Here is a 24,032-nt window from a genome sequence, read left to right on the forward strand (position 1 = left end):
TCTCAGGTTCCATAGGCCTGTTTTTGAGGCCATTATTCCTTGGGCTTTAATTGAACCGGTAACCCACAGGGCCCTTGGCACTCTAGTTGTAATTTTGCTTCTGTACACCACCACAATAGCGCTGAAGTGAGACTAGATGTGCTTGTAACGTGTGTTTCTTAATAAGATGATGTGAAATTTTGACTGCAGCTTCCCAGAAACCACAAGGAATCAAGCCTAGATTTGACCCATTTTCTTATGTGAAAATTCTTCATTGTTCCACTCTACCATGTTACTGTGACTGGTGGTGCAGCAGACAAAATTTGGACTTTGAACACACACGCACGCACACACACACACACACACACACACTCTCACTCACTCACTCACTCATCTTCAACCGCTTAGTCCAATTGAGGGTCGCGGGGGGCTGGAGCCTATCCCAGCAGACATAGAGCGTGAGGCGGGGTACACCCAGGACAGGACGCCAGTCTGTCACAGGGCCACAAACAGTCAAAGAAACGCAGTCACACCCACTTGTACAGCTACGGACAATTTAAAGATTCCAATCCACCTGACCCACATGTCTTTGGATGTAGGAGGAAACCGGAGCACTTGGAGGAAACCCATGCAAACACGGGGAGAACATGCAGACTCCACACAGAAAGGCCACAGGTGGGAATTGAACATATGACCTTCTCGCTGTGAGGCAACAGTGCTAACCACTAAGCCGCCGTGCTGCCCGGACTTTGATTAAATTGAATTGAATTGTGTTACACAACTGTAATTTACAGATATTTACTTGTGCTGTGGATTTTTTTTCTTTAAATAACACACAGTGTTAAGTTTTTTTTAATATTGCACTTGGCAATGGAGTATGTAGGGCGTAAATGTTACACACAAAAATGGTAGAATACACATAAAAGACAGGCAAATGACAAAGACAGATTACTAATTCTCATCGACTGAACACATCTGACTTTGATAAATGGGTTGGTTGGAGTAATAAAGATGGAAAAAGTAAGATTAAACTCTATTGATGTAGATCATGCTGTGCTCTGTGGAAAATAGTTTAACTATATTTGACCCCAAGCTGTTTTCTTAAATTGACGGTCTAAGAATAATCGCTAATTGGAAAAAAAATTATAATTAGTTGCAGTAACCTGAAAAAAATATGTGTATTAGGTTGCAGATTTTCTTAAATGATTATATAACTGATTTTGTGACTTAGCAGTATGACTGGTTGGAGGTTGGGGAGATTTTTGCCTTTTATGTGTCACATCGATTCTCTGTCCGTTTCTTTCTATCCAAACTTCTTCAATCCAGGAGTTTAAGTTCATGGGCCAGTGTCGCTCCCCGTCCCTTTCACCCAGCAGACAGGTCGTGTCCTCAACCAGCCTGTTACAGGAAGAGCAGTCTCTTTTCCAGCGGTACCTCATGGAGGGAAATCCCTTTGAGATGCACATTGAGAATAAAGAGGAGGACACAGACGATGTTCTAGCGTCCAACGGGGTAAGCGCCAAGGGAAGACTGTTAGAAACACATGGAAAGTGTTTATATGTGTGCTCGTGCCAGTAGTCAGTATCTGTCTTTCATCACCTTGAATTGTTCATTCTTCCATCTGATCTTTGAGGAATGTTGAAATGCATCACATCAGCTGTGCAGAAGCTGGATATTTGCAGTAAAATTCATCCACGTGAAAAATTTCTATTAAACGCCACTTCAGTTATTTTGGTAGTCACTGTTGTGCAGTTATAGCATGATGTTCAGCTGGAGAGGCCTGACATTTGTGTTTACAGTCGTGACTGGTTTAGAAGTGACATTATGGTGCGTTCCAGTTGCACTGGGAAGTCGTAATCTCCAGCTATGAGCAGGAAATTTCAATTGGAACGCTGAAGTCGTTATTTCAAGTTGTTTGAAAACCAAATACCCCAAATTCACAATATGACTGTTTCTCTGCATTTCTGGCTTTTTTGTGTCCAGTTTAATACGATGGTCACTGTAACGTTGTACTGCTGTCTGTGGACATGTTTCTCCGAGGTTTGTATGTGCATAATGCGTCGTTTATCAATTGGTGCCATTCCGATTGGCTGATGTGATCTAGGAGATGATGCTAACAACAACTAGCTACACCGTGCTGCAACTATGAACTGAAAAACAAGCATACCTTCTGCGTCATTTGTGCTCTTCCATGCAGTCTCTTTGTTGGATTGCATATTTTTGTACCTTTCTATACTAAAGCACAACAAAGGCTTTCTTGGAAGCGTCCGACTTGCGGTTTTGTGTTTTAAACTGGAACATGTATAACTTGGGCGTGATGTCCTTCCCAGTCCCAATTTACAACTTCAGAGGGAACTGGGACATGACATTTTAATTCCAGCAAGAGCCTAAACAGCTGATACTCATGTTTGTTTTTCTTGCATGTTATTCCGCTTCATATTTTGATCTGTGGTAGCACATTCGTATATTACTTGCTGAATATAAGTCTTGGCAAGTCTATATTGGACACCTGTAAATGTAGTTCTAGGCTAATTACAGTGCTGTGTAAAAGGTTTGTTCCCTCAAGCTTTTACACATTTTAATTATTTTATTACATCACATCCACAAAAATAATTCAGGGTTTCTTGTATTAAAATTCTTTAAACTCATTGCAAGTGTCATCCCTACAGCGTGACATAAATTAAATAAAGAGATCAGAGACAAAAGAATGGCATACATAAGTGTATGCACCCGTGAGTATAACACAAATAAATCATCACTTTTGCAGTCGGATTTTTTTTTAGATGAGTCAGCAGATGGTTAATGAACATTTCCAAGTCATTGAATACTTGCATATTTTGGAGTTCATTCACATTAATCATTCAGAAATACAAGCAGTATGGTAAACTGTCTGGAGTAGACAGTTTTCAAAAATGGAGTGACTGTGCAGGAAGGAGAGAAGTGGCCGAAGCGACCAAGACACAACTCTGACTTCTAGGCTACATACTTAGGGATTTGGAATTCCCTGACTAGATATTTTTGAAGGATTTCCTTAAAAAAAAAAAGCCAGAAATTCAGCTTCAATTTGCTAGAATGTTCATGGAAGACGAGAGCTTCGATTTTATGTTTCTCCAGTTAAAATCTAGTACTGACAGGTCCAGCAGAGGCTGCACTAACTCTGTGCAGTTTGAAAATCAGTTTTTAAGTTTAACTAAGTTGCTTATCTGAGAAGCAAAATGCTACTTTTCGGATTTCAGAAAGCAGGCTAATGGGCACACGTGCCTAAACAGATCACCTGCTTTTTTAATTTTATCCTTTAATCCCTGATATCGAATGTACATTGCCTTGTCTAACATATCGCTCTTATAGCAGCCCTTGCTTGCCTAAGCTCATAAGCTTGTAATCGTTTATGTATTGCTGCTGTATCGCCTTGCAGCTTGCAGTCAAGGACAGAGAAAACATTGTCGTGTTTGAGGAAAGATTTATTGTCTTCTGGGGAGCAACTGAATTTTCCAGTTTTCTACCGCAAGCCATAATGCAGCTGTCGGTGCTGTTACAAGTTCTTTTCTGTCCCCTTTAACACATTTCAGTCACAGACCTTTAATACAATACTTATAATAATAATATACTATACTATACTATATATATATATATATAATACTTGTATTTCCATCGTTCCCTTTTTGAGTAACTGGTTTGTACTTTAGTGTCAAACTAATTTTACCTCCCAATGAAGGGCCATTTTATTTGAGATATGAAGTTTTCTTCTGCCACTGGTGACACATCAACAGTTTCACAATCTTCTTTTTCGCTTTTCCTGCACTGATGGGAATAACGCTCCTATTTTTACTGTTTCCATCGTTACAAGCTGCAAAGTTTTTTTTTTTGTTTTTGTTTTCCTTGATGTGATGCTGATTGGCTACGGAAGAGTAAAATTTCACGGTAAGCCAACCAGAGGCAGAGGTGGGCAGGAGTTCATGCATAAATTCAAACACACGCATTTGCTCACACCTGTGACCAAGACACACACACATCATTTGCATTTTTCAACTGGAACTACAAACATTTATTTTCCCATCACTGAAACAAAAAGCAAGAATGTACATGTCAATGAGCATAATTTAATTTTAGATTCATGTGGTGGCCGGTTGTGGCTTGTTCAGGTGCAATAAATGTCAAAAGTTCTAAAATATCTATTATGTTTGATTTTTCTACTATTAATGATAATACGTAGAATAATATATTAAATTTGATGGGGGTCTTGTCTCCCACTGTCCCACAGCAACATTAAAATAGTGTAGATTAGTGTACAGTGTTTACTGTTAATTTATGCGTCCATTTAATGAATTAAATGTAATTTTCAGTTTTATTATTAATAAGCTGACACAAAGTTGAATTTAAAGTTCATGGGGGGGGAATCCAAATTCATTGATAGAGTTGAACTTTTTTTTTTAAGTAACTCAATAATTACTTTCCCTAGTAACTAATTACTTTTTATAACGCTGTAACTCGGTTAGTAAGTAGAGAAGCTTGAATCTTCGACTGGACTGGGTTGCTTGACGCGAGGACATTTCGCTTCAAATCGCAGAAGCTTCCTCAGCTAAAATTCTTGCTCTGGTTGTCTGACTTCTGTCTGACCCTTGTCGAGAAGAAGACTACCAGAGCAAGAATTTTAGCTGAGGAAGCTTCTGCGATTTGAAGCGAAACATCCTCGCGTCAAGCAACCCAGTCCAATCGAAGCTTCAAGCTTCTCTACTATGGAAACCTCCTGGACAACTGAGCGCCTACACAGAAACTCTGTTACTAACTTAGTTACATTTTGGGAGAAGGAACTATAACTAATTACTTTTTTGAAGTAACACGCCCAGCACTGATTTCCTGAACCCCATTGATCTTCATTGGGCTTTTCTTTTTTTTTCTTTTTCCCTCTACAATTATTGTTTTCCAGCACTCCAGTCTGATCACGCGTCACACCTTTATCCTGTTCATATGCTCACACATACGCTTATTATTACTTTTTTCAGTATGAGTCTGATGAGCTGGAGAAGAGCGTTTATCAGGATTACGACAGCGACAGCGATGTCCCCGAGGAGCTGAAGCAGGACTATGTGGATGAGCAGACTGGCGACGTCCCGCTCAAGAGGTGCGCTCTAAGTCACTTTAAAATCTGTCCAAGCAGTCCAAGTGTTCATCGTTTTGACTGTTAGCTATTTGGAATTAGGAAAACAAATTGAACACAGACCACAAAAAGTAATTACCATTAAGTACGTCAAAGGCGGCCAAGTGGTTAGTGCACTTGGTTTCAGTGTGGAAGGTTCCTGGTTCAAACCCCACCCCTGCCATACTTCTCCATGTAGCATGGAGTTGCGTCAGGAAGGACAGCCGGCATAAAACGTGCCAATTCAACGTGCAGATCCACCTCGGAGCTGATGTGGCGACCCCCAGTGCAAAAACAAGGGAGTAGCCGAAATGACTTAGTTTACGTCAAAGATACAGCAAAAATCAAGCAGCCGCACTGGATGACATTGTGACATAAATGGTCACTTGGTACATAACAGGTACCATGGAGTCCGTTGTAGTTCATGTTAAAGTGTTGTGTTCTTTGCTGAAGTAATATTATCTCCATAAACCACAATAGGGTTTTGCAAATCTGGAACTACTTATGTGCTAAATTTGGTTACTTTGGACTCACGGGCCTTTGAGATATAGTCTCAACTGCTCAACTGTTCCATGCTCTCGACTATATCCCTCACGATACTTAGTTCAGTCTAGCAGGATATGATTATACGGAACTTCTAAACAGACATAGTTGTCCATTTGGTTGTATTATTTGCATTCAGTAGCTATATTTCAGCTCAGTCCTGCCTAGACCCATTAAATTGTCCAGGAGCTTGTGTAAATCCTTCTGTCTCCCCATGAAATATTCCATCCCCACATCTGCCCTCGTGAATGGTGACTTATGAAAGTTCACGTGCTGTGTAATTAACATACACACAATAATTCAGGTCTGTTCACCATATCTGAAAGGATTTGTTTTAATTTGAAAGAAAATTAAAATGCAACAGCAAAAAAGTTTTGCATTTAATTTGTGTGTTGCATTAATATTTGAATTAGGGCTTAAACATCACTAAAATGCTTCTACTAACAAGGAGCATCTCATATCATTTATGCATGTTGTATCTTTTAATTATTTAAGGCTCCTCATTTAGAATGACTGCGGTGTCATCAGTAACCACATAAATTTTGGATGTTGTGATGCAGTGAAACTGAGTTGTGAATGTCTATCGGTTTGAATAAACACGCGGTTGTGGTCAGCTGAAGCAGTAAGAAGTTGTTAGTATGAGAGAACTGACCCTGATGTGTAGAATTGTTCAAATGATAACTGGCTGACATGTAATATGCAGTATGCAGTAATTATTAGTTGTATTGTAATATTTGTGTGCTGGAAACCTCCGGTGTTGAAACATGATGTCTTCATGGAAGTTCCAAATCTTGCAGTTCCTTTAATGGCTGCTTGAGGCTGGTTACAAATGAGACTCGCTCTCTTTTAAAATGCCCTCATTTAAAGCAGAAATAAACATGTTTACAACCTGGTACAAAAAACGGTTTTGTTTCTATAGCTAATTTTTTTACGAGTTGATAACCACTCAGCTAAAGCTATTTTAAACCATAAAGTCACACGGATTAATTCGGACATGGTTGCTTTGAGTGACAGCTTTGTGCTGGAGTCACAGCCCTGCGAGCAGTGGGTGCTAGCTGTTTGCTAGCTGCTGTGCACCCTACCCTGTTTGTCCTTTCTGAGCATTTCATTATAAACATCTGAGATAATATGGCTTGCCGTGCAATTAATTGTACTTATGGTCCAACTTAAGAAGTTGGCGCTTCGGTATGTCCATTGAGTGACATTTTAATATTATTTAATTTGTATGGCACTAATTAGCAGGTAGCTTGGTAGCATTAGCTCCCCCGATGGTGCCACGGTTTCTGAGGATATATGGTGGTTATACATTTTAATACCTGCCATCCAAGTCATCTGTTATGAAAACCACCACCTAGTCTGAGAACAAAGCATTCTGATCTAAAGTAGCCTGTTCACCTTAGCTTCACTTGTTTTAGTAACTGCGAGATTGGGGTCATCTTTGGGCTTCTTTTGTCCTGTCCATGCCACGCTCTACCTCTTTACCTGTGCATGGGTTGGCTGGCAGTTAGGTTGAGTTAGGTACTGTTAAGATGGTGACATTTGGAGCCGCCCTATTGGAACTTCAAAATTGCTTCAAATCCTATAGGTGGTGTCATGCAGGGTTTGTCCAGTATATATAGAGTCAAAGGATAGTTCCTCTTATTTTATGTGTGCCAAGCCTGATATTTAACTTTAGCCCTCATGTTAGATTTGCTAGTCCCCGACTTCCGTGTGTAAGTCATTTCCTCCTTATTAATTATTGGACTGGTTGCAGGGTCACATTCAAAGATTCAAATTGAGGTTCGGTTAATGAATGCAGGCTAACATGGTTCAGTGCTCAGTGTCAGGGGGGCTGACTTCTTTGGAACACCAGTTCAGAAGTTTAAATGTGGGAATACTTCTCTCAGTGCTGCGCAGCATAATATGTTCTGATTGATTAATTACAAGACTATCATTCACACCGTGATTTTGGACCTGCTTGATCATTGCAAAGGATTATGTTGACCCGTAAGTCTTACGTTATCTGCCACTCTGCTTCTCTGTAACAGCGTGTCACGGGAGACCATCAGAAGCAAGAAAAAGTCAGACTACAGCCTCAATAAGATCAACACACCAATCCTCACCAACACCACCCTAAATGTGATCCGGCTTGTTGGTGAGCCTCACATACGAGCACTCAGACAACACTGGTGTACATTAGCTCAGACTCAGGCGCACTAACTGGCCAGTTGAGATTGGCATTTATTCACTAATTAAGAAGGCATTTCTTTGAGGTCTCTGCTGCAACCCGACCGCCTGGCCTGCACTCATCATGGTTAGACTTCACCCTGGATGCTGACCTTTCATTTCCTACGGGGCACTTGCATATATTTTGAAGACGACGAGGTCTTTGCCTCGAAGATTGTGCCGTTTGGCGATACAGTGCAAGACAGAATTGGATGAAGTACTAATTAGTGCTGCATGTTTGTATGGTGCTAAATTTTCTTGCATGGATTCAGTCATAGTTGGTTGGTCAAATCCAGCCCGAGTCAAGGGACTGCTTTCTACTACCTGTACTTCTAGTATAGATATAATAATTGTATTTTTGTTGGTCCCTCCACTTCCACCTTTGCAACTGGTTATATTGATTTAGAGCACTGTGTGAAAGAAAGTGAAAATCAAATTGAGTGGAAGCAGTCGCACCTACGTAATGCAGTCTCTGCAGCTCTTTGGTGGAATTACTTTGCTCCCTGAGCTCTTGGTGCAGAATTCAAGAGAAAAGAGTGTGAAATTTTCATCTTAGGTGCATGTCCACTGTGAGAGACATAATCTAAAAAAAAAAAAAAAAAAATCCGTAAATCACAATGTATTATTTTTTTAATAATTTATTTGTATGTTACTGCTGTGAATAAGTATTTGAACACCTGTGAAAATCAATGTTAATATTTGGTACAGTAGCCTTTGTTTGCAATTACAGAGGTCAAACGTTTCCTGTAGTTTTTCACCAGGTTTTCACACACTGCAGCAGGGATTTTGGTTCACTCCTCCATACAGATCTTCTCCAAATCTTTCAGGTTTGGAGTTTCAGCTCCCTCCAAAGATCTTCTATTGAGTTCAGGTCTGGAGACTGGCCAGGCAACTCCAGGACCTTGAAATGCTTCTTATGGAGCCCCTCCTTAGTTGCCCTGGCTGTGTGTTTGGGGTCATTGTTATGCTGGAAGACCCAGCAATGGCCCATCTTCAATGCTCTTACTGAGGGAAGGAGGTTGTTTGCCAAAATCTCGTAATACATGACCCCATCCATCCTCCCTTCAATACTGTGCAGTCGTCCTGTCCCCTTTGCAGAAGAGCACCCCAGAGTATGATGTTTCCACCCCCATGCTTCACGGTTGGGATGGTTTTCTTGGAGTTGTTCTCATCCTCTAAACATGGTAAGTGGAGTTGTTTCCAAAAAGCTCTATTCTGGTTTCATCTGACCACATGACCTTCTCCCATGCCTCCTCTGGATCATCCATATGGTCAATGGTGAACTTCAATCGGGCCTGGACATGTGCTGGCTTGAGCAGGGGGACCTTGCTGCCCTGCAGGATTTTAAACCATGACAGCATCATGTGTTACTAATGTAATCTTTGTGACTGTGGTCCCAGCTGTCTTCAGGTCATTGACCAGGTCCTCCTGTGTAGTTCTGAGCTTTCTCAGAATCATCCTTACCCCACAAAGTGAGATCTTGCATGGAATCCCAGACCGAGGGAGATTGACAGTCATCTTGTGTTTCTACCACTTTCTAATAAATAATCATAACAGTTGTCTTCTACCAAGCTGTTTGCCTGTTGTCCTGTAGTCCATCCCACCCTTGTGCAGGTCTACAGTTTTGTCCCTGGTGTCCTTAGACAGCTCTTTGGTCTTGGCTATGGTGGACAGGTTGGAGTGTGATTGATTGAGTGTGTGAACAGGTGTCTTTTATACAGGTAACAAGTTCAAACAGCTGCAATTAATACAGGTAAAGAGTGCAGAATAAGAGGGCTTCTTAAAGAAAAATTTACAGGTCTGTGTGAGCCAGAATTCTTGCTGGTTGGTACGTGTTCAAATACTTATTTGCAGCAGTGACATACAAATAAATTATTAAAAAATTCATACATTGTGATTTCCGTTTTTTTTTTTTTTTTTTTTTTTTTTTTTTTAGATTACCGTATTTTCCGGACTATAAGTCGCACCGGAGTATAAGTCGCACCAGCCACTTTATCCATTATAAAGAAAAATAAACCATAAATAAGGTCCACTGGACTATAAGTCCCATGGACATACAGGTATGTTAACATGAAAAGTTCAGATGATAATATTGTGACGGCTACCATTTTTGGATGCATATTTCACCAGTCGCAACTTGTAATCTGCAGAGTATGATTTTCTTTTTGGTGGCATTTTTTCGGGCCTTCTCCGTTGTCTTGTTAAGTTATCAGTAACGTTAAAATTTTTATTTTTCTATGGTAGTCAGAAGTCGCAGGAACAGTCACACAAGCCTCGAGTGCCATCTCGTGAGCTGCATTTTACCTACGGATATGTTTGTATTTTGCGGACCACATTGCGAGCCGAACCATGCAGCACCTACCTGCGCAGCTCATGACCTCCCAGCGGTGTCGATCCAGCTCCTTCCAAGTGGAGACGCTAATCCTCCGCCGTCACTCAGTGCTCCCATGCAGCTCTCAGCGTCAACTCTGCTCACACTGATATCCAAGGGTTGAAGCTGTCTTGTTAGCCGTCCCGGAATAAACACCATGTTCGTCTGCGTCAAACGCTTTTCACAATCATCGATGCCAGCTCCTTCCAAGTGCACACGCTAATCCTCCGCCGTCGCTCACCCAATGCTCCCACGCAGCTCTCAGCGTCAACTTAAACACTCTGCTCACATTGATATCCAAGGGTTGAAGCTGTTCTGTTCGCCAAGCCGGAATAACAGCAAGCACCGAGTTCGTCAGCTTCACACGCTGTGGGTGAGGTGAGGAATACGCATCCAAAGTTCTGTTCTCTGATTGGTTATCGCGACCAGCGTGAACTATAGGATGGCCGTCATACTACAGTGCCCATGATGCATTGCATTTCCTTTTCCGGTGGCCATTTTAAAACATAGATCGACTCTGTCACGTAAAATTGTTTTGTTACAGTAAATTAATTGAGATCCTACCGGTATATTTTTCATTTATAAGTCGCACCGGAGTATAGGTCGCACCCCCGGCCAAAACATGTAAAAAAGTGCGACTTATAGTCCAGAAAATACGGTTTGTCTCTCACAGTCGACATGCACCTAAGATGAAAATTTCAGACCCCTCCATGATTTCTAAGTGGGAGAACTTGCAAAACAGCAGGGTGTTCAAACACTTATTTTCCTCACTGTACACGATGGAGTTGATGTCTGAGTTTACCCCCTTTCCATTCATCAGTTCTAGGTCAGTGGTAATCTTGTTTCAGTCCTGCACTTTTGTATTTATTGCTTTTATTACCTTCTTGGTAAATGAAATCCTTGGCCTAAAGTGTATGCAGATAGAGGTTATGTTTTGCCGTAAAGGATGCGTTTCTGCTAGGGGTGTAGCACATCACCAGTACAAATTGGAAATCATTTTTAAAGTAAAAGATATGACTACAGTGACATGCGGACCCCTGAATCAATCTAAAAATACTATGAACTGGTTGGTATTTTCTTTTTAGTGTTATGTATCAGTTGGATTTAGCCATTACACTGCTACTTCCAAGTCTTCCAGTGTTCGTAAAAGTTAAAAGTTCAGCACAAGGCTGGTCATAGGAATGTTAAATTTACCTGTCAGGTAAATATTTCTGAGTAAAAAAACAAAATCATTGTCCAGTATAGATTGGCAGCATATGGCTAAATTTATCTGTGTGAAGTTTCAGTTTGTTCACAGTTTGTTAATGCTGTTACATTGGTTCAGAGTGGAAAAGTTATGCTATATTAGGGGGCTAAAAACCTTTTCTTCTGGGCTTCTTCTGTGCTGCACTTTGTGCTATGTTACGTGGTGCGCCCAGTGGTGAGCATAAGGCAAGCAGAGGCAGTGCCAACATGCTGCAGCATAGTAGTATGCGTACAAACCTGAAGAAGGTCTCTGGTTTTTCATGAAATGTGTATTTGACTGTAAGCAATGGCATTTAAGGCTTATCATAATTTATTAGGAAAAATAAATATCATCCCTGAAGCATATCATAGTCCATGTATCTAAATACGGATTGCATCACTTTGTCAGGGGGAGGAGCACACCCAAGGGGTTGACTACACTTCCTGCAGCATTTAATATCACTTCTTAATAACAGAATCATTTAATTTATAGTAGATTGATACTAAACCAAACATCGGTGGACTCGGTAGCTACCAGACGTATGCTTTGGACACCACAGAACCTGAAAAGTTAATTTCAAGCTACATATCAGTTCAACAAGGCCATTCAACAAGGCTAGATACATCCAGCAGGTGTGTTAAGTCATTTCAAATATGTGCTTTATTTCTGTACAATATAATTAAATATAATATTTACAAGATAGATTTCTTTCAGTTGATATAAAGTCAGATTTTCAGTGGGTCATCAGTTTGGAAACACTGATTAAAAAATGCCTTTTTAAACAGTATTTCCTTGTTGGTCTTCATGTAATTGATGGTAACATGTTTTTTTAAATAAAAAATATTGTTTTTTTTCACTGTACAGGGAAGTACATGCAGATGATGAACATTCTGAAGCCCATTGCCTTTGATGTCATCCACTGTGTGTCACAGCTCTTTGACTACTACCTGTATGCTGTATATACCTTCTTTGGACGTAATGACATGGTACAGTTTTCTCATCTATTCCACGATTTTAAACGTGTACCATTAAAGCTACAGTGTGTAGGTTTTAGTGTCGTCTAGTGGTGAGGTTGGACATTGCATTGGGCCACCAAGGGTCACAATATCGTTTCCTTTCTTGGGTGATGGGGATTCATGCTTCTTTGCAATATGTATGATCCTGCATTTCACACAAATTAGTTTTTTTTTTTCTTCAGTCTTCCAGCTGTGTTGCGCAATGTGAAAGGTAGTGTAAGTATATGTCCCTTTTGGGCTACTATATTGATATGTTGCTGCAATATGGCAGCCTCCATGAGGGGGCCCGCTCCCCTGTAGATAAGAATGGCTCCTTCTAACCTTATGAAGACACATTGATCCATTGTTGCAGGCAGTTATACACTAATGAACAGATGGTTATGAATTCTATATTCAAGATATATCAATGTAAAATTTTTGAAAAAGTATTACACACATTTTCTCATTGATTCAGATGAAGAGGCACTGCTGGTTTGTTTGTTTTTTACATTACAAAATGGGGTATTTTATGCCTTGTGGATGTTATGCACATGTGACTGTCTCCACTATAAATATTCTGCATGTATAAACAGGGACCAAAGACATAAATGACCATCACTTCTCTCTTTAGCTTTTGCTGTCTCACACTGTCAAAATTCCATCCAAAGGAGATGTACGAGATGTACGATGTACTCGTAAGGGTCTCAGAGCCAAGTCACTCCACTCCATCTCAGAACTATCATGTCATTTATTCTCTGAAAGAAAGAAAATGGTGCTTTTGTCAGTATCACCCTCAGGAAAGTAGTAATGATGGCAACAAAATGACTTGTGTCCCATTGAGGTGGAAGCGATGAAGAGAATATATATTCTGCAGGGGCGGCAGCAGTAGAGCTTTACGTTGTACGTGTGTTGCTTGCAGATGTGGGAACGTGACATCCTGAGTAAATGTGAACAAGTCGTCACTGAGGAGGTTTTTTGATGCTGGAAACTCGATGGATGTGGATCCTTTTTTATACCTTTTATACCTTTATCTACTCGACAGCTCTGTACAAGAAGTCCAGTGTACCCAAACCTTGTGTGCGAGTACAAATGGCAAATAGCAAATGTCTATCTGTCTGTCTGTCTGTCTGTCAGTCTGTCTTCCAACCATCCAGCCAACCAACCTGTCGTGTCTGTCTGTCAGTCTGTCTTCCAACCAACCAGCCAACCAACCTGTCGTGTCTGTCTGTCAGTCTGTCTTCCAACCAACCAGCCAACCAACCTGTCGTGTCTGTCTGTCAGTCTGTCTTCCAACCAACCAGCCAACCAACCTGTCGTGTCTGTCTGTCAGTCTGTCTTCCAACCAACCAGCCAACCAACCTGTCGTGTCTGTCTGTCAGTCTGTCTTCCAACCAACCAGCCAACCAACCTGTCGTGTCTGTCTGTCAGTCTGTCTTCCAACCAACCAGCCAACCAACCAACCTGTCGTGTCTGTCTGTCTGTCTGTCTTCCAACCAACCAGCCAACCAACCAACCTGTCGTGTCTGTCTGTCTGTCTGTCTTCCAACCAACCAGCCAACCAACCAACCTGTCGTGTCTGTCTGTCTGTCTGTCTTCCAACCAACCAGCCAACCAACCAACCTGTCGTGTCTGTCTGTCTGTCTGTCTTCCAACCAACCAGCCAACCAACCAACCTGTCGTGTCTGTCTGTCTGTCTGTCTTCCAACCAACCAGCCAACCAACCAACCTGTCGTGTCTGTCTGTCTGTCTGTCTGTCTTCCAACCAACCAGCCAACCAACCAACCTGTCGTGTCTGTCTGTCTGTCTGTCTTCCAACCAACCAGCCAACCAACCAACCTGTCGTGTCTGTCTGTCTGTCTGTCTTCCAACCAACCAGCCAACCAACCAACCTGTCGTGTCTGTCTGTCTGTCTGTCTTCCAACCAACCAGCCAACCAACCTGTCGTGTCTGTCTGTCAGTCTGTCTTCCAACCAACCAGCCAACCAACCTGTCGTGTCTGTCTGTCAGTCTGTCTTCCAACCAACTAGCCAACCAACCTGTCGTGTCTGTCTGTCTGTCTTCCAACCAACCAGCCAACCAACCAACCTGTCGTGTCTGTCTGTCTGTCTGTCTTCCAACCAACCAGCCAACCAACCTGTCGCGTCTGTCTGTCTGTCTGTCTGTCTTCCAACCAACCAGCCAACCAACCTGTCGTGTCTGTCTGTCTGTCTGTCTGTCTTCCAACCAACCAGCCAACCAACCTGTCGTGTCTGTCTGTATGTCTGTCTGTCTTCCAACCAACCAGCCAACCAACCTGTCGTGTCTGTCTGTATGTCTGTCTGTCTTCCAACCAACCAGCCAACCAACCTGTCGTGTCTGTCTGTATGTCTGTCTGTCTTCCAACCAACCAGCCAACCAACCTGTCGTGTCTGCCTGTCTGTCTGTCTTCCAACCAACCAACCAGCCAACCAACCTGTCGTGTCTGCCTGTCTGTCTGTCTTCCAACCAACCAACCAGCCAACCAACCTGTCGTGTCTGCCTGTCTGTCTGTCTTCCAACCAACCAACAAATGGCAAATATCTGTCGTGTCTGCCTGTCTGTCTGTCTTCCAACCAACCAACAAATGGCAAATATCTGTCGTGTCTGTCTGTCTGTCTGTCTTCCAACCAGCCAACCAACAAATGGCAAATATCTGTCTGTCTGTCTGTCTTCCAACCAGCCAACCAACAAATGGCAAATATCTGTCTGTCTGTCTGTCTTCCAACCAGCCAACCAACAAATGGCAAATATCTGTCTGTCTGTCTGTCTTCCAACCAACCAACAAACCTGTCGTCTCTGTCTGTCTGTCTTCCAACCAACCAACAAATGGCAAATATCTATCTGTCTCTGTCTGTCTGTCTGTTTTCCTACCAACCAACCAACCAACCAGGCACATTGCCTAGTGAAGATAATATCACAGCAGTTTCATGCAGCACTGCTATGTTATGAATACTACAATTAGCAGTGAGAAAAGAAGCAACTTGTACCAAAACTGAGTAGAGTCAGGTTGAGTTGGTACTATCAGGAGGAAAAGTGCTATTACATTGTGTCCTGTTAGTTTTATGGTATTCACCTTATTCAGTCCTGCCCAGTTTTACAACAGAAGCATTTCCCTTTTGTCTTAGGACTTCCGCTGAGCGGTGTTTTCAATATAGAACAATGGAAGATATTAGATGGGTAGAAACAAAAACCTTTCTGAAAAGCTCAAAGAGAACGACACTGGCTCACCCATGGGTCATAACAGAACGGGAAGATGACATGAAAAAGTGGCCCTCGATTATTTTTAGCTACTTTGTGTTGTCACTTGGCATGGACTGTTTGGCTATGAGGAAAAAAGCACAATCAAATTAAAATACTACCCGACAAGTGGTACCACCATAATGCCAAGATTAGGTAACGTTAATACAACCCCTGACAAAAATTATGGAATCACCGGCCTTGGAGGATGTTCATTCAATTGTTTAATTTTGTAGAAAAAAGCAGATCACAGACATGACACAAAACTAAAGTCATTTCAAATAGCAACTTTCTGGCTTTAAGAAACACTATAAGAAATCAAGAAAAAAAAATTGTGGCAGTCAGTAACGGTTACTTTTTTAGACCAAGCAGAGGGGAAAAAATATGGAATTACTCAATTCTGAGGAAAAAATTATGGAATCATGAAAAACAAAAGAACGCTCCAACACATCACTAGTATTTTGTTGCACCACCTCTGGCTTTGCAGGTTGGAGCCTTGTCATGGACCATTTTCTTCAACTTCCACCAAAGATTTTCAGTTGGATTAAGATCCGGACTATTTGCAGGCCATGACATTGACCCTATGTGTCTTTTTGCAAGGAATGTTTTCACAGTTTTTGCTCTATGGCAAGATGCATTATCATCTTGAAAAATGATTTCATCATCCCCAAACATCCTTTCAATTGATGGGATAAGAAAAGTGTCCAAAATATCAACGTAAACTTGTGCATTTATTGATGATGTAATGACAGCCATCTCCCCAGTGCCTTTACCTGACATGCAGCCCCATATCATCAATGACTGTGGAAATTTACATGTTCTCTTCAGGCAGTCATCTTTATAAATCTCATTGGAACGGCACCAAACAAAAGTTCCAGCATCATCACCTTGCCCAATGCAGATTCAAGATTCATCACTGAATATGACTTTCATCCAGTCATCCACAGTCCACGATTGCTTTTCCTTAGCCCATTGTAACCTTGTTTTTTCTGTTTAGGCGTTAATGATGGCTTCCGTTTAGCTTTTCTGTATGTAAATCCCATTTCCTTTAGGCGGTTTCTTACAGTTTGGTCACAGACGTTGACTCCCGTTTCCTCCCATTCCTTCCTCATTTGTTTTGTTGTGCATTTTCGATTTTTGAGACACATTGCTTTAAGTTTTCTGTCTTGACGCTTTGATGTCTTCCTTGGTCTACCAGTATATTTGCCTTTAACAACCTTCCCATGTTGTTTGTATTTGGTCCAGAGTTTAGACACAGCTGACTGTGAACAACCAACATCTTTTGCAACATTGCGTGATGATTTACCCTCTTTTAAGAGTTTGATAATCCTCTCCTTTGTTTCAATTGACATCTCTCGTGTTGGAGCCATGATTCATGTCAGTCCACTTGGTGCAACAGCTCTCCAAGGTGTGATTACTCCTTTTTAGATGCAGACTAATGAGCAGATCTGATTTGATGCAGGTGTTAGTTTTGGGGATGAAAATGTACAGGGTGATTCCATAATTTATTCCTCAGAATTGAGTGAGTCCATATTTTTTTTCCCTCTGCTTGGTCTAAAAAAGTAACCGTTACTGACTGCCACAATTTTTTTTTTTCTTGATTTCTTATAGTGTTTCTTAAAGCCAGAAAGTTGCCATTTGAAATGACTTTAGTTTTGTGTCATGTCTGTGATCTGCTTTTTTTCTACAAAATTAAACAACTGAATGAACATCCTCCGAGGCCGGTGATTCCATAATTATTGCCAGGGGTTGTATACGTATGGTGTTATTTCATGCAGTGTTTGGTTGTATCAAACGCCAGAAAATGAGTAAATTAGATAGCAGCTAACGCTACAAACACAGCTTACCCGTTTATCTCACTAGCATCCTCTGTTGCTTCTTCAACGGAGCGTTGTAGTCCAACCATTTCTCTGGGTAAAGATCCAGTGGTGTGGGTTTTTTTCTCCATAAAATAAAAAGAACAGACATAGAGACGTTTGGGTGGATTTTTCAACTTCAGCGCCTTTATCCAGCACCGGAGATCCTCGTCTTTCGATGGAGGAGGGAACAATTTAAATACTCGTCCACAGCACCCAGATCTCTCCTTTTCATGTTCAAAACATCATTCTGAAAGCGATAGTTTCCTCTTCTTCCAGTTGTTGTGACACTCACAAACTGAACAATTAATGCTGCTCATGTTTGGACACTTCTAGTGTACTGTGTTCCCACGTCAGCTAATCATCAGATGCAGTGGCAAACCGGAAGTTACTTGACAAAATGGAGCCGCCCACCCTGACTTCCTGAATAAGATGAATACAACTTCCCCCCATTTTCCCCACTATATACCCTCAATCCCATGCTCACTTTACTTCTCTGACAGCTTCTTTTTATATCATGCACTACCACTACCAACACTCACTTTATTTTTCCCACTGTATCACTTTTCCTCATTAAGTGTCATTGCATGAACCCACTCAGTTCATTAGTGCGTGCACTCGGAAAGTCACCTACGGAAAAATGCTAATGTCCCTATAAATCTTTAAAAAGCTTCGGGAAATTACTGCGCATATACGTATGCTGGTATTTTGACCTAGGTGCAGCCATTTTTTTTAAAACTATACTAGATGCATTATGGAGCTGCTTGACTTCTCTACTTCTATACTAATGGTCCACATTAATATTCAAAGGGGACACTACTCCATTATCAGCATCTACTGGTTCAATCACATGTGCTAAAGATGCATTATGTCCTGTGCTCGCAGCTTCACTGAACCTCATTTCAACTGCTGGGGCTCAGAGGCAGATTTATACACAACTTTTCAAACTTACAGATTGCTGTGTCCTGTGAAAAAGTTTTCAATAAAACTTGCATGATTTATCTGAGCGCCTGTTCCAGGAAAAGTACAAATGGGGAAAGTAGAGATGAAGAGGTGACAGAGAGGTTGTGGTGGTAATAAAAATGGTGGACGATGTAGTGTATAACCATGTTTTGTCATGGAGACAGACTGAGGAGGAAAGGGAGCAGATCAGGAAAAGCATCTGACTCTGGAAAATGTGGTAACAATTCAAGAGATTTCACATTATTAAATGTACTCTGAGAGTGTTGCCCTCCACTTGGGTCCTACAGTCATCTGTTTGTTGCAGTTGGGTATTTTTCTTTTTCTTGATGGGATAATTATTCCTTTGGTTTCTACTCTAACATTCTTCAATCCTAATTGCTGACCTTTCTGTTTGTCTGCTGACCCATGATACAGACCATGGCGTTTGTTCCTGAGTACCATATTTTTTGGACTATACGTCGTACTGGATATTAGTTGCATCTGTCCAAAAATGTGACATGAAGTGGAAAACACATATTCTCAACCCCATCTATATGTCACATTGATTTATTTTGTTTAAACCCAAAAAACATGGTGCTACTGCTTCATGTGACAAGAACAAAATTAGTTCAATCTGTGCATTATTTATTTAATGCAAGTGCCGCATTAGCAATGAGACGCCATTTTTGTTTGAGGCAATAAGAATTCAGAGCAAACTGCTTCTTTCCAAAGCTAAACTTGTGCACATTTACTTCACTAAATGTGATTAAGCATGTATAAAATCTCCTATACATTTTAAAAAATTAATAGTTAACCTTGAATCAGCCTAGCTGTCCTGTTTGTTGCTGGTCTAGCTGACCTACATAGTCCAGGGAAGTGGAGTGCTGAGCAGTATGAAGTTTGTATTTAATCTCGGTATTGCAGTTTGAGAGCAGGATTTATTAATTTCACTCTTTTTCGTAAGACCCAGCATGTCCTTCTCATTCAGATCTTCTTTTTTTTTGTTTTAATGGCGGTTGGCGTCCAGCTTAATGGTGTATTGCTGTCACCGTCTGCTCCATAGTGTGAATCACAGTACTGCTTTCAGATCAGTATACAGGACCAGCTTGACACATGTCGCTACGGCCATTTTTTAGCCATACATGATATTGCAGTGTTTTTATTTTTGCTGAAGTCGCTTCGAAATATAAGTCACACATGCTGTCCTGATCTGGCATCTTGGTCATTGATGTTGATCTGTTTTTGTCAGTGATCATATCAAATTCTATTCCTTGATTTGGATCCTGCATTCGAACATTTGACTTCTTAAGAGTTGACCCAGACTTTTGATTAGGATCACTGACCTAATCACCAGTCATGTTTAGGATCAAAGGACTCAGGTTCACAGCTCAAAGGCAGGATCCACCCCTTGATCTGGATCTATACCATAATTGAATCAATTCTTCTTTTTCTGTCTTGTCACCAAATTTCATTGATACAGTATTTCCATTTGACATATCCTGCTGACAAACAAATGACAACAAAAACAGAATCTCCTTTGTGGGGCTAATCACATCTCTTTCACCTCTTTATGAATGTAATAATAATTACCTGGATTATTAAATCATCTCTAATGCAAACATGGGTGTTATCCACATCAAGCTTTTGGAGTTTTGATTTTGATTTTACCTTCATGATATAGTCCGAGGAGTCCTGTGCTGATCAAACATGCTTGATGTAATATTCTGTTTTGAGCATTGGCTAAAGATGCACTCTGAGTGCTGGTCTAGTTTTAAAACATCACTGAAAGGTTTTTCTTTAATGATCTGAATTCCGTGCTTGTGTATTCATATAGTTAGTTACTGTAGCAGTTATATATCCTGAAATTAGCATGAGCTAAAGGCCTGTCTTTTGACAGCTCTTTTAAATGTGCTATAAATGAGGTGTGATTATATACTAAACAGAACACATAGCATTATCCTAATGACTTGTATGATTTGTTTTGAGAGAATGAAAGCCACAACACGTACCTCACTGTAAGTACTTATACCGCAATGTAAAAGAATAACAACTAGCTAAATTATTGTCCAACTGGAAAGTATTTGGGTATTGTACACAAACTAGACCTCAACATATTCCCTTCAGTGCTTTAGTTTCACCTTGGTTGGTGGTCTCACCTTTTAATGCATTGGATAAAATACTAATCATTTAGCCACTTTGTCATAAATATTTCCTTTAGTAGAGGTTCCACGTTGTATCTGAAATCACAGATGAGATGCATTTTTAAATGCAAGAGTTTGCATTAAGGGCTTTCTGAAGCACATCAAATGTACCACATTTAATTGAAAGTTGCTAAAAATAGTTTATTCAAGTTGAAGGCTTTGCTGAAATGTTTGAAGTTGACTTTCTTGAAGTTCTGTGGACTTTGCATCTGTCGATGTGCCTGAAAATGCCTAATTTTCTACCATCCTGAAGCTTGTCAGTAGCTTTGTACATTTTGTTCTCACCGGCCCAGCACACATTAAGCTGAATTTAAAGGCCAGTTTATTGAGAAGCAATTTGTCTCCCCCCTTTATTTAAAATGTGAAGTTGCGCTTCTTTCTTCTTTCCCTTTTGCTGTCCATCTCCAAAATGGCTCCTGCTTTCTAAGTAAGACCGATCTCTAGTAGCATTCTCATTAATGCACAAGGTCGCACCCACCTTGTGTATCCAAATGCTCGGCTCTTGCAGTGCAGCTGTTGATTGGATGCACTCCAAGGTCTGTGGGATTTGCTTTCTTAAGTGCTAGTTGACTAATTTCATCAACACCTGAGTGACACGAAGTGCATCTGAAAGGGATTTCAGAGGCATTTAAATTTTTGGGTTTTCAGCCCACGCAACCTCATCACAATCTTTTTAACCACTCACCCGTCATCTGCCGTAATTGGTGTGTCAGTCTGTCCTTTCAGTTCCTCCTCCGTTCTTTTGATTAGAGTCCACTAGAAGCAGAAAGTAAAGGTTCTCTCATCTCTGAGTACCTGAGATGACAACAGATGTGTGCGACACGCACACACAGGAGTGTGTTGGTGATTGTGCAGACTCTAACACTCTGTGTGCGGGTGTGTGTGTGTATTCTACAGTATGAGTCATCGGGTCTCGGCCTTATCAGCAGCAGACTGAGAACCACACTAAACCGGATCCAAGAGAGCCTCGTTGACATGGTAAGACAAATTCTGTATTTCTTTATAGTGCCTGTGGGGTAAATTGGAATCATCGTCTTCCATTGGGCATGTCAGGGTAATATTGATTGCTGATTCTACACAATACCAGTATATTTGTGGACAGACGAGACCAGGACAAGACCTGTGTATTGCCACTTATTTAAGACACCCTTGTGTCAAATTTGTAAGCACAACTCCTCCTATGCTAGTTGTCAGAATTCAAAGAAAGCTCACACAGTGGCAGCACACCACAATTTCGACCTAATCTGTACCACGAATGGTGACAAAACGACACTTAGACTCATGTCTCAGTGTGCCATGGTCTACACAAAAATGTATGATAACCATCCCGGGTTGGCAGCTGTAGCCAGCTGGGGGTCAATGAAGAATTACACAGAAGTCAAAATGTAAAAATGCTTCACTTGTGTTGAAAACTATACTCCATTATTTGTCTGATCATAATGATTCCAAAAAGGTGTAGTTGGGACTATCTATGACTGAATGTTCTGGAGTTATTGGGTAAAAACAGCAAAAATGGTGACAAAGGTCAGTTTCAGTTTTACAGGGGTCAAAAGTTAAAGTTGCTCCAATTTCTCTAAAAAAAAAAATTATGCAAGTTATTGAAATGAAAGGATTAGTAAATGAAATATTTTTGACTGTGTTAATGTTTTGTCTCCAAAGTAAAGGTCAACGTCCATTCGATTCTATGACTTGTGACATATGTTACCCTGTAACATGATAACTAAGCATGACAGATGGAGCAAACTATTCCTTTTTAGGACCACATTAACCCAAACAATAATTTGCATAATTTTTTTACTGAAATTGGAGCAGCTTTAACTTTTGACCCCTGTACAAACTGAAACTGACCTTTGTCACCATTTGTGTTGTTTTTACCCCATAACTCCAGAACATTCAGTCATAGATAGTCCAAACTATACCTTTTTGGAATCGTTATGATCAGACAAATAATGTAGTATAGTTTTTAACATGATTGGAGCATTTTTACATTTTGGCCTCTGTGTAATTCTTCACTGACCCCTAGCTGGCTACAGCTGCCACCCTGGGATCATTATCATACATTTTTGTGTAGGTCAGTGTACACTGAGGCTGGATTGTAAGTGTTGTTTTGTCACCTTAAGTGGTCCCGAAAACCTGCTTGGCACATGGACGTAATGAAGGAAACTGACTATTCTGACATGCTCAAGGGAAGTTAATTGGACTTTTGTGTTGAATTGATGTATTATGTGATATTGGTTTTATAAGCGCAACTCTTCTTAAACTGGTTGGTGGACTTCAATGAAGGTTGACGCACTGGTAGGTACCACACCATATGAACGTGTATGAAGGAACATTATTCCAGCCCAGCATCTTCAAGGGTACATAAGTTGACTTTTTAAAAAAAAAAAAAAAGCACCATATTTGTTGATTACATTTATACAAGCTGACCAGTGTAATTCTTGGTCACAGATCCTGTTTACCAATGCTTTTTACCTCATTTTGTGACACAAGCCACTCTGTACCCACTCTCCTTCTACATTTGCCCATTTATTTATTTATTTGCACCTATTTTATCTATTCCAGCCATATGTCTGGTCTTATTGTTGGAAATAGACACAGCCTGGGTCACCACCAAATACATTATGGGTTATTATCTGGCCACTGGTCACTCACTCACATGCACAGACTGGCAAACATCCCTGAGTTTAAATGGCTCCATACTGGCAGGGATGTGTGTTGTTCCATTAGTGCTCTCCTGTCAGTAACGAGTGATAATTACTTTGTTGGGGTACTCAGAGAGGTTATTTCATGCTATATGTCCTCCGTGATATGTCTATGATTTTCATCCCTCTCCACCACAGTTCATTTCTCCATATCTGATAGCCTTCTTCGCGTCCCGATAATCCTTTGACTTTGTTTTGGCCGTAATCTGTCGGACCATCTCTCGCTCCCCTGGTGTTTTTGCTTTTACCAAGCCAAAACCACAAGGCCTATCCCTTGAGTTTAATTATTTTAGAAGTACTGTGTCTTAATCAAAATGACTCAACAAAAACTTTTGAATTCATTTCGAAATGTACATGATTTCCATCTGTCAGTTACGTGCATTGCTATGTGCAATGTTCCAAGTCAGATGTGAGACAGTATTTTGGTTAAGATTTTATTTCAGGCAAATATATAAAAAGTTAGAGATGTTTGACAGGAAAGTAAACAACCAGAATTGTTTATACAGAGTTCAATAAGACTGATATCATACATTACACTATACCATCAGCACTGATAAATGTATTCATTTTCCATGGTGAAATCTCGAATAATTTCTTTTTATTGCAGAAATTCTTTGAAGT

The 24,032-nt window shown here is 40.7% G+C and overlaps 1 protein-coding gene across 1 annotated transcript in view; it reads left to right on the forward strand.

The window, feature by feature from the left end:
• vps50 (VPS50 EARP/GARPII complex subunit) overlaps nucleotides 1-24,032 on the forward strand; it is a 208,962-nt gene that overhangs the window by 127,504 nt on the left and 57,426 nt on the right. Inside the window, exons 18-22 of the mRNA XM_034161518.1 lie at nucleotides 1,306-1,491; nucleotides 4,983-5,101; nucleotides 7,687-7,793; nucleotides 12,325-12,446; nucleotides 21,607-21,687. Coding sequence (XP_034017409.1) covers nucleotides 1,306-1,491; nucleotides 4,983-5,101; nucleotides 7,687-7,793; nucleotides 12,325-12,446; nucleotides 21,607-21,687 — 615 coding nt within the window. The remainder of the gene's footprint in view (nucleotides 1-1,305; nucleotides 1,492-4,982; nucleotides 5,102-7,686; nucleotides 7,794-12,324; nucleotides 12,447-21,606; nucleotides 21,688-24,032) is intronic.

The sequence above is a fragment of the Thalassophryne amazonica genome, chromosome 20 (genome assembly GCF_902500255.1).
Source record: "Thalassophryne amazonica chromosome 20, fThaAma1.1, whole genome shotgun sequence".
NCBI lineage: Eukaryota > Metazoa > Chordata > Actinopteri > Batrachoidiformes > Batrachoididae > Thalassophryne > Thalassophryne amazonica.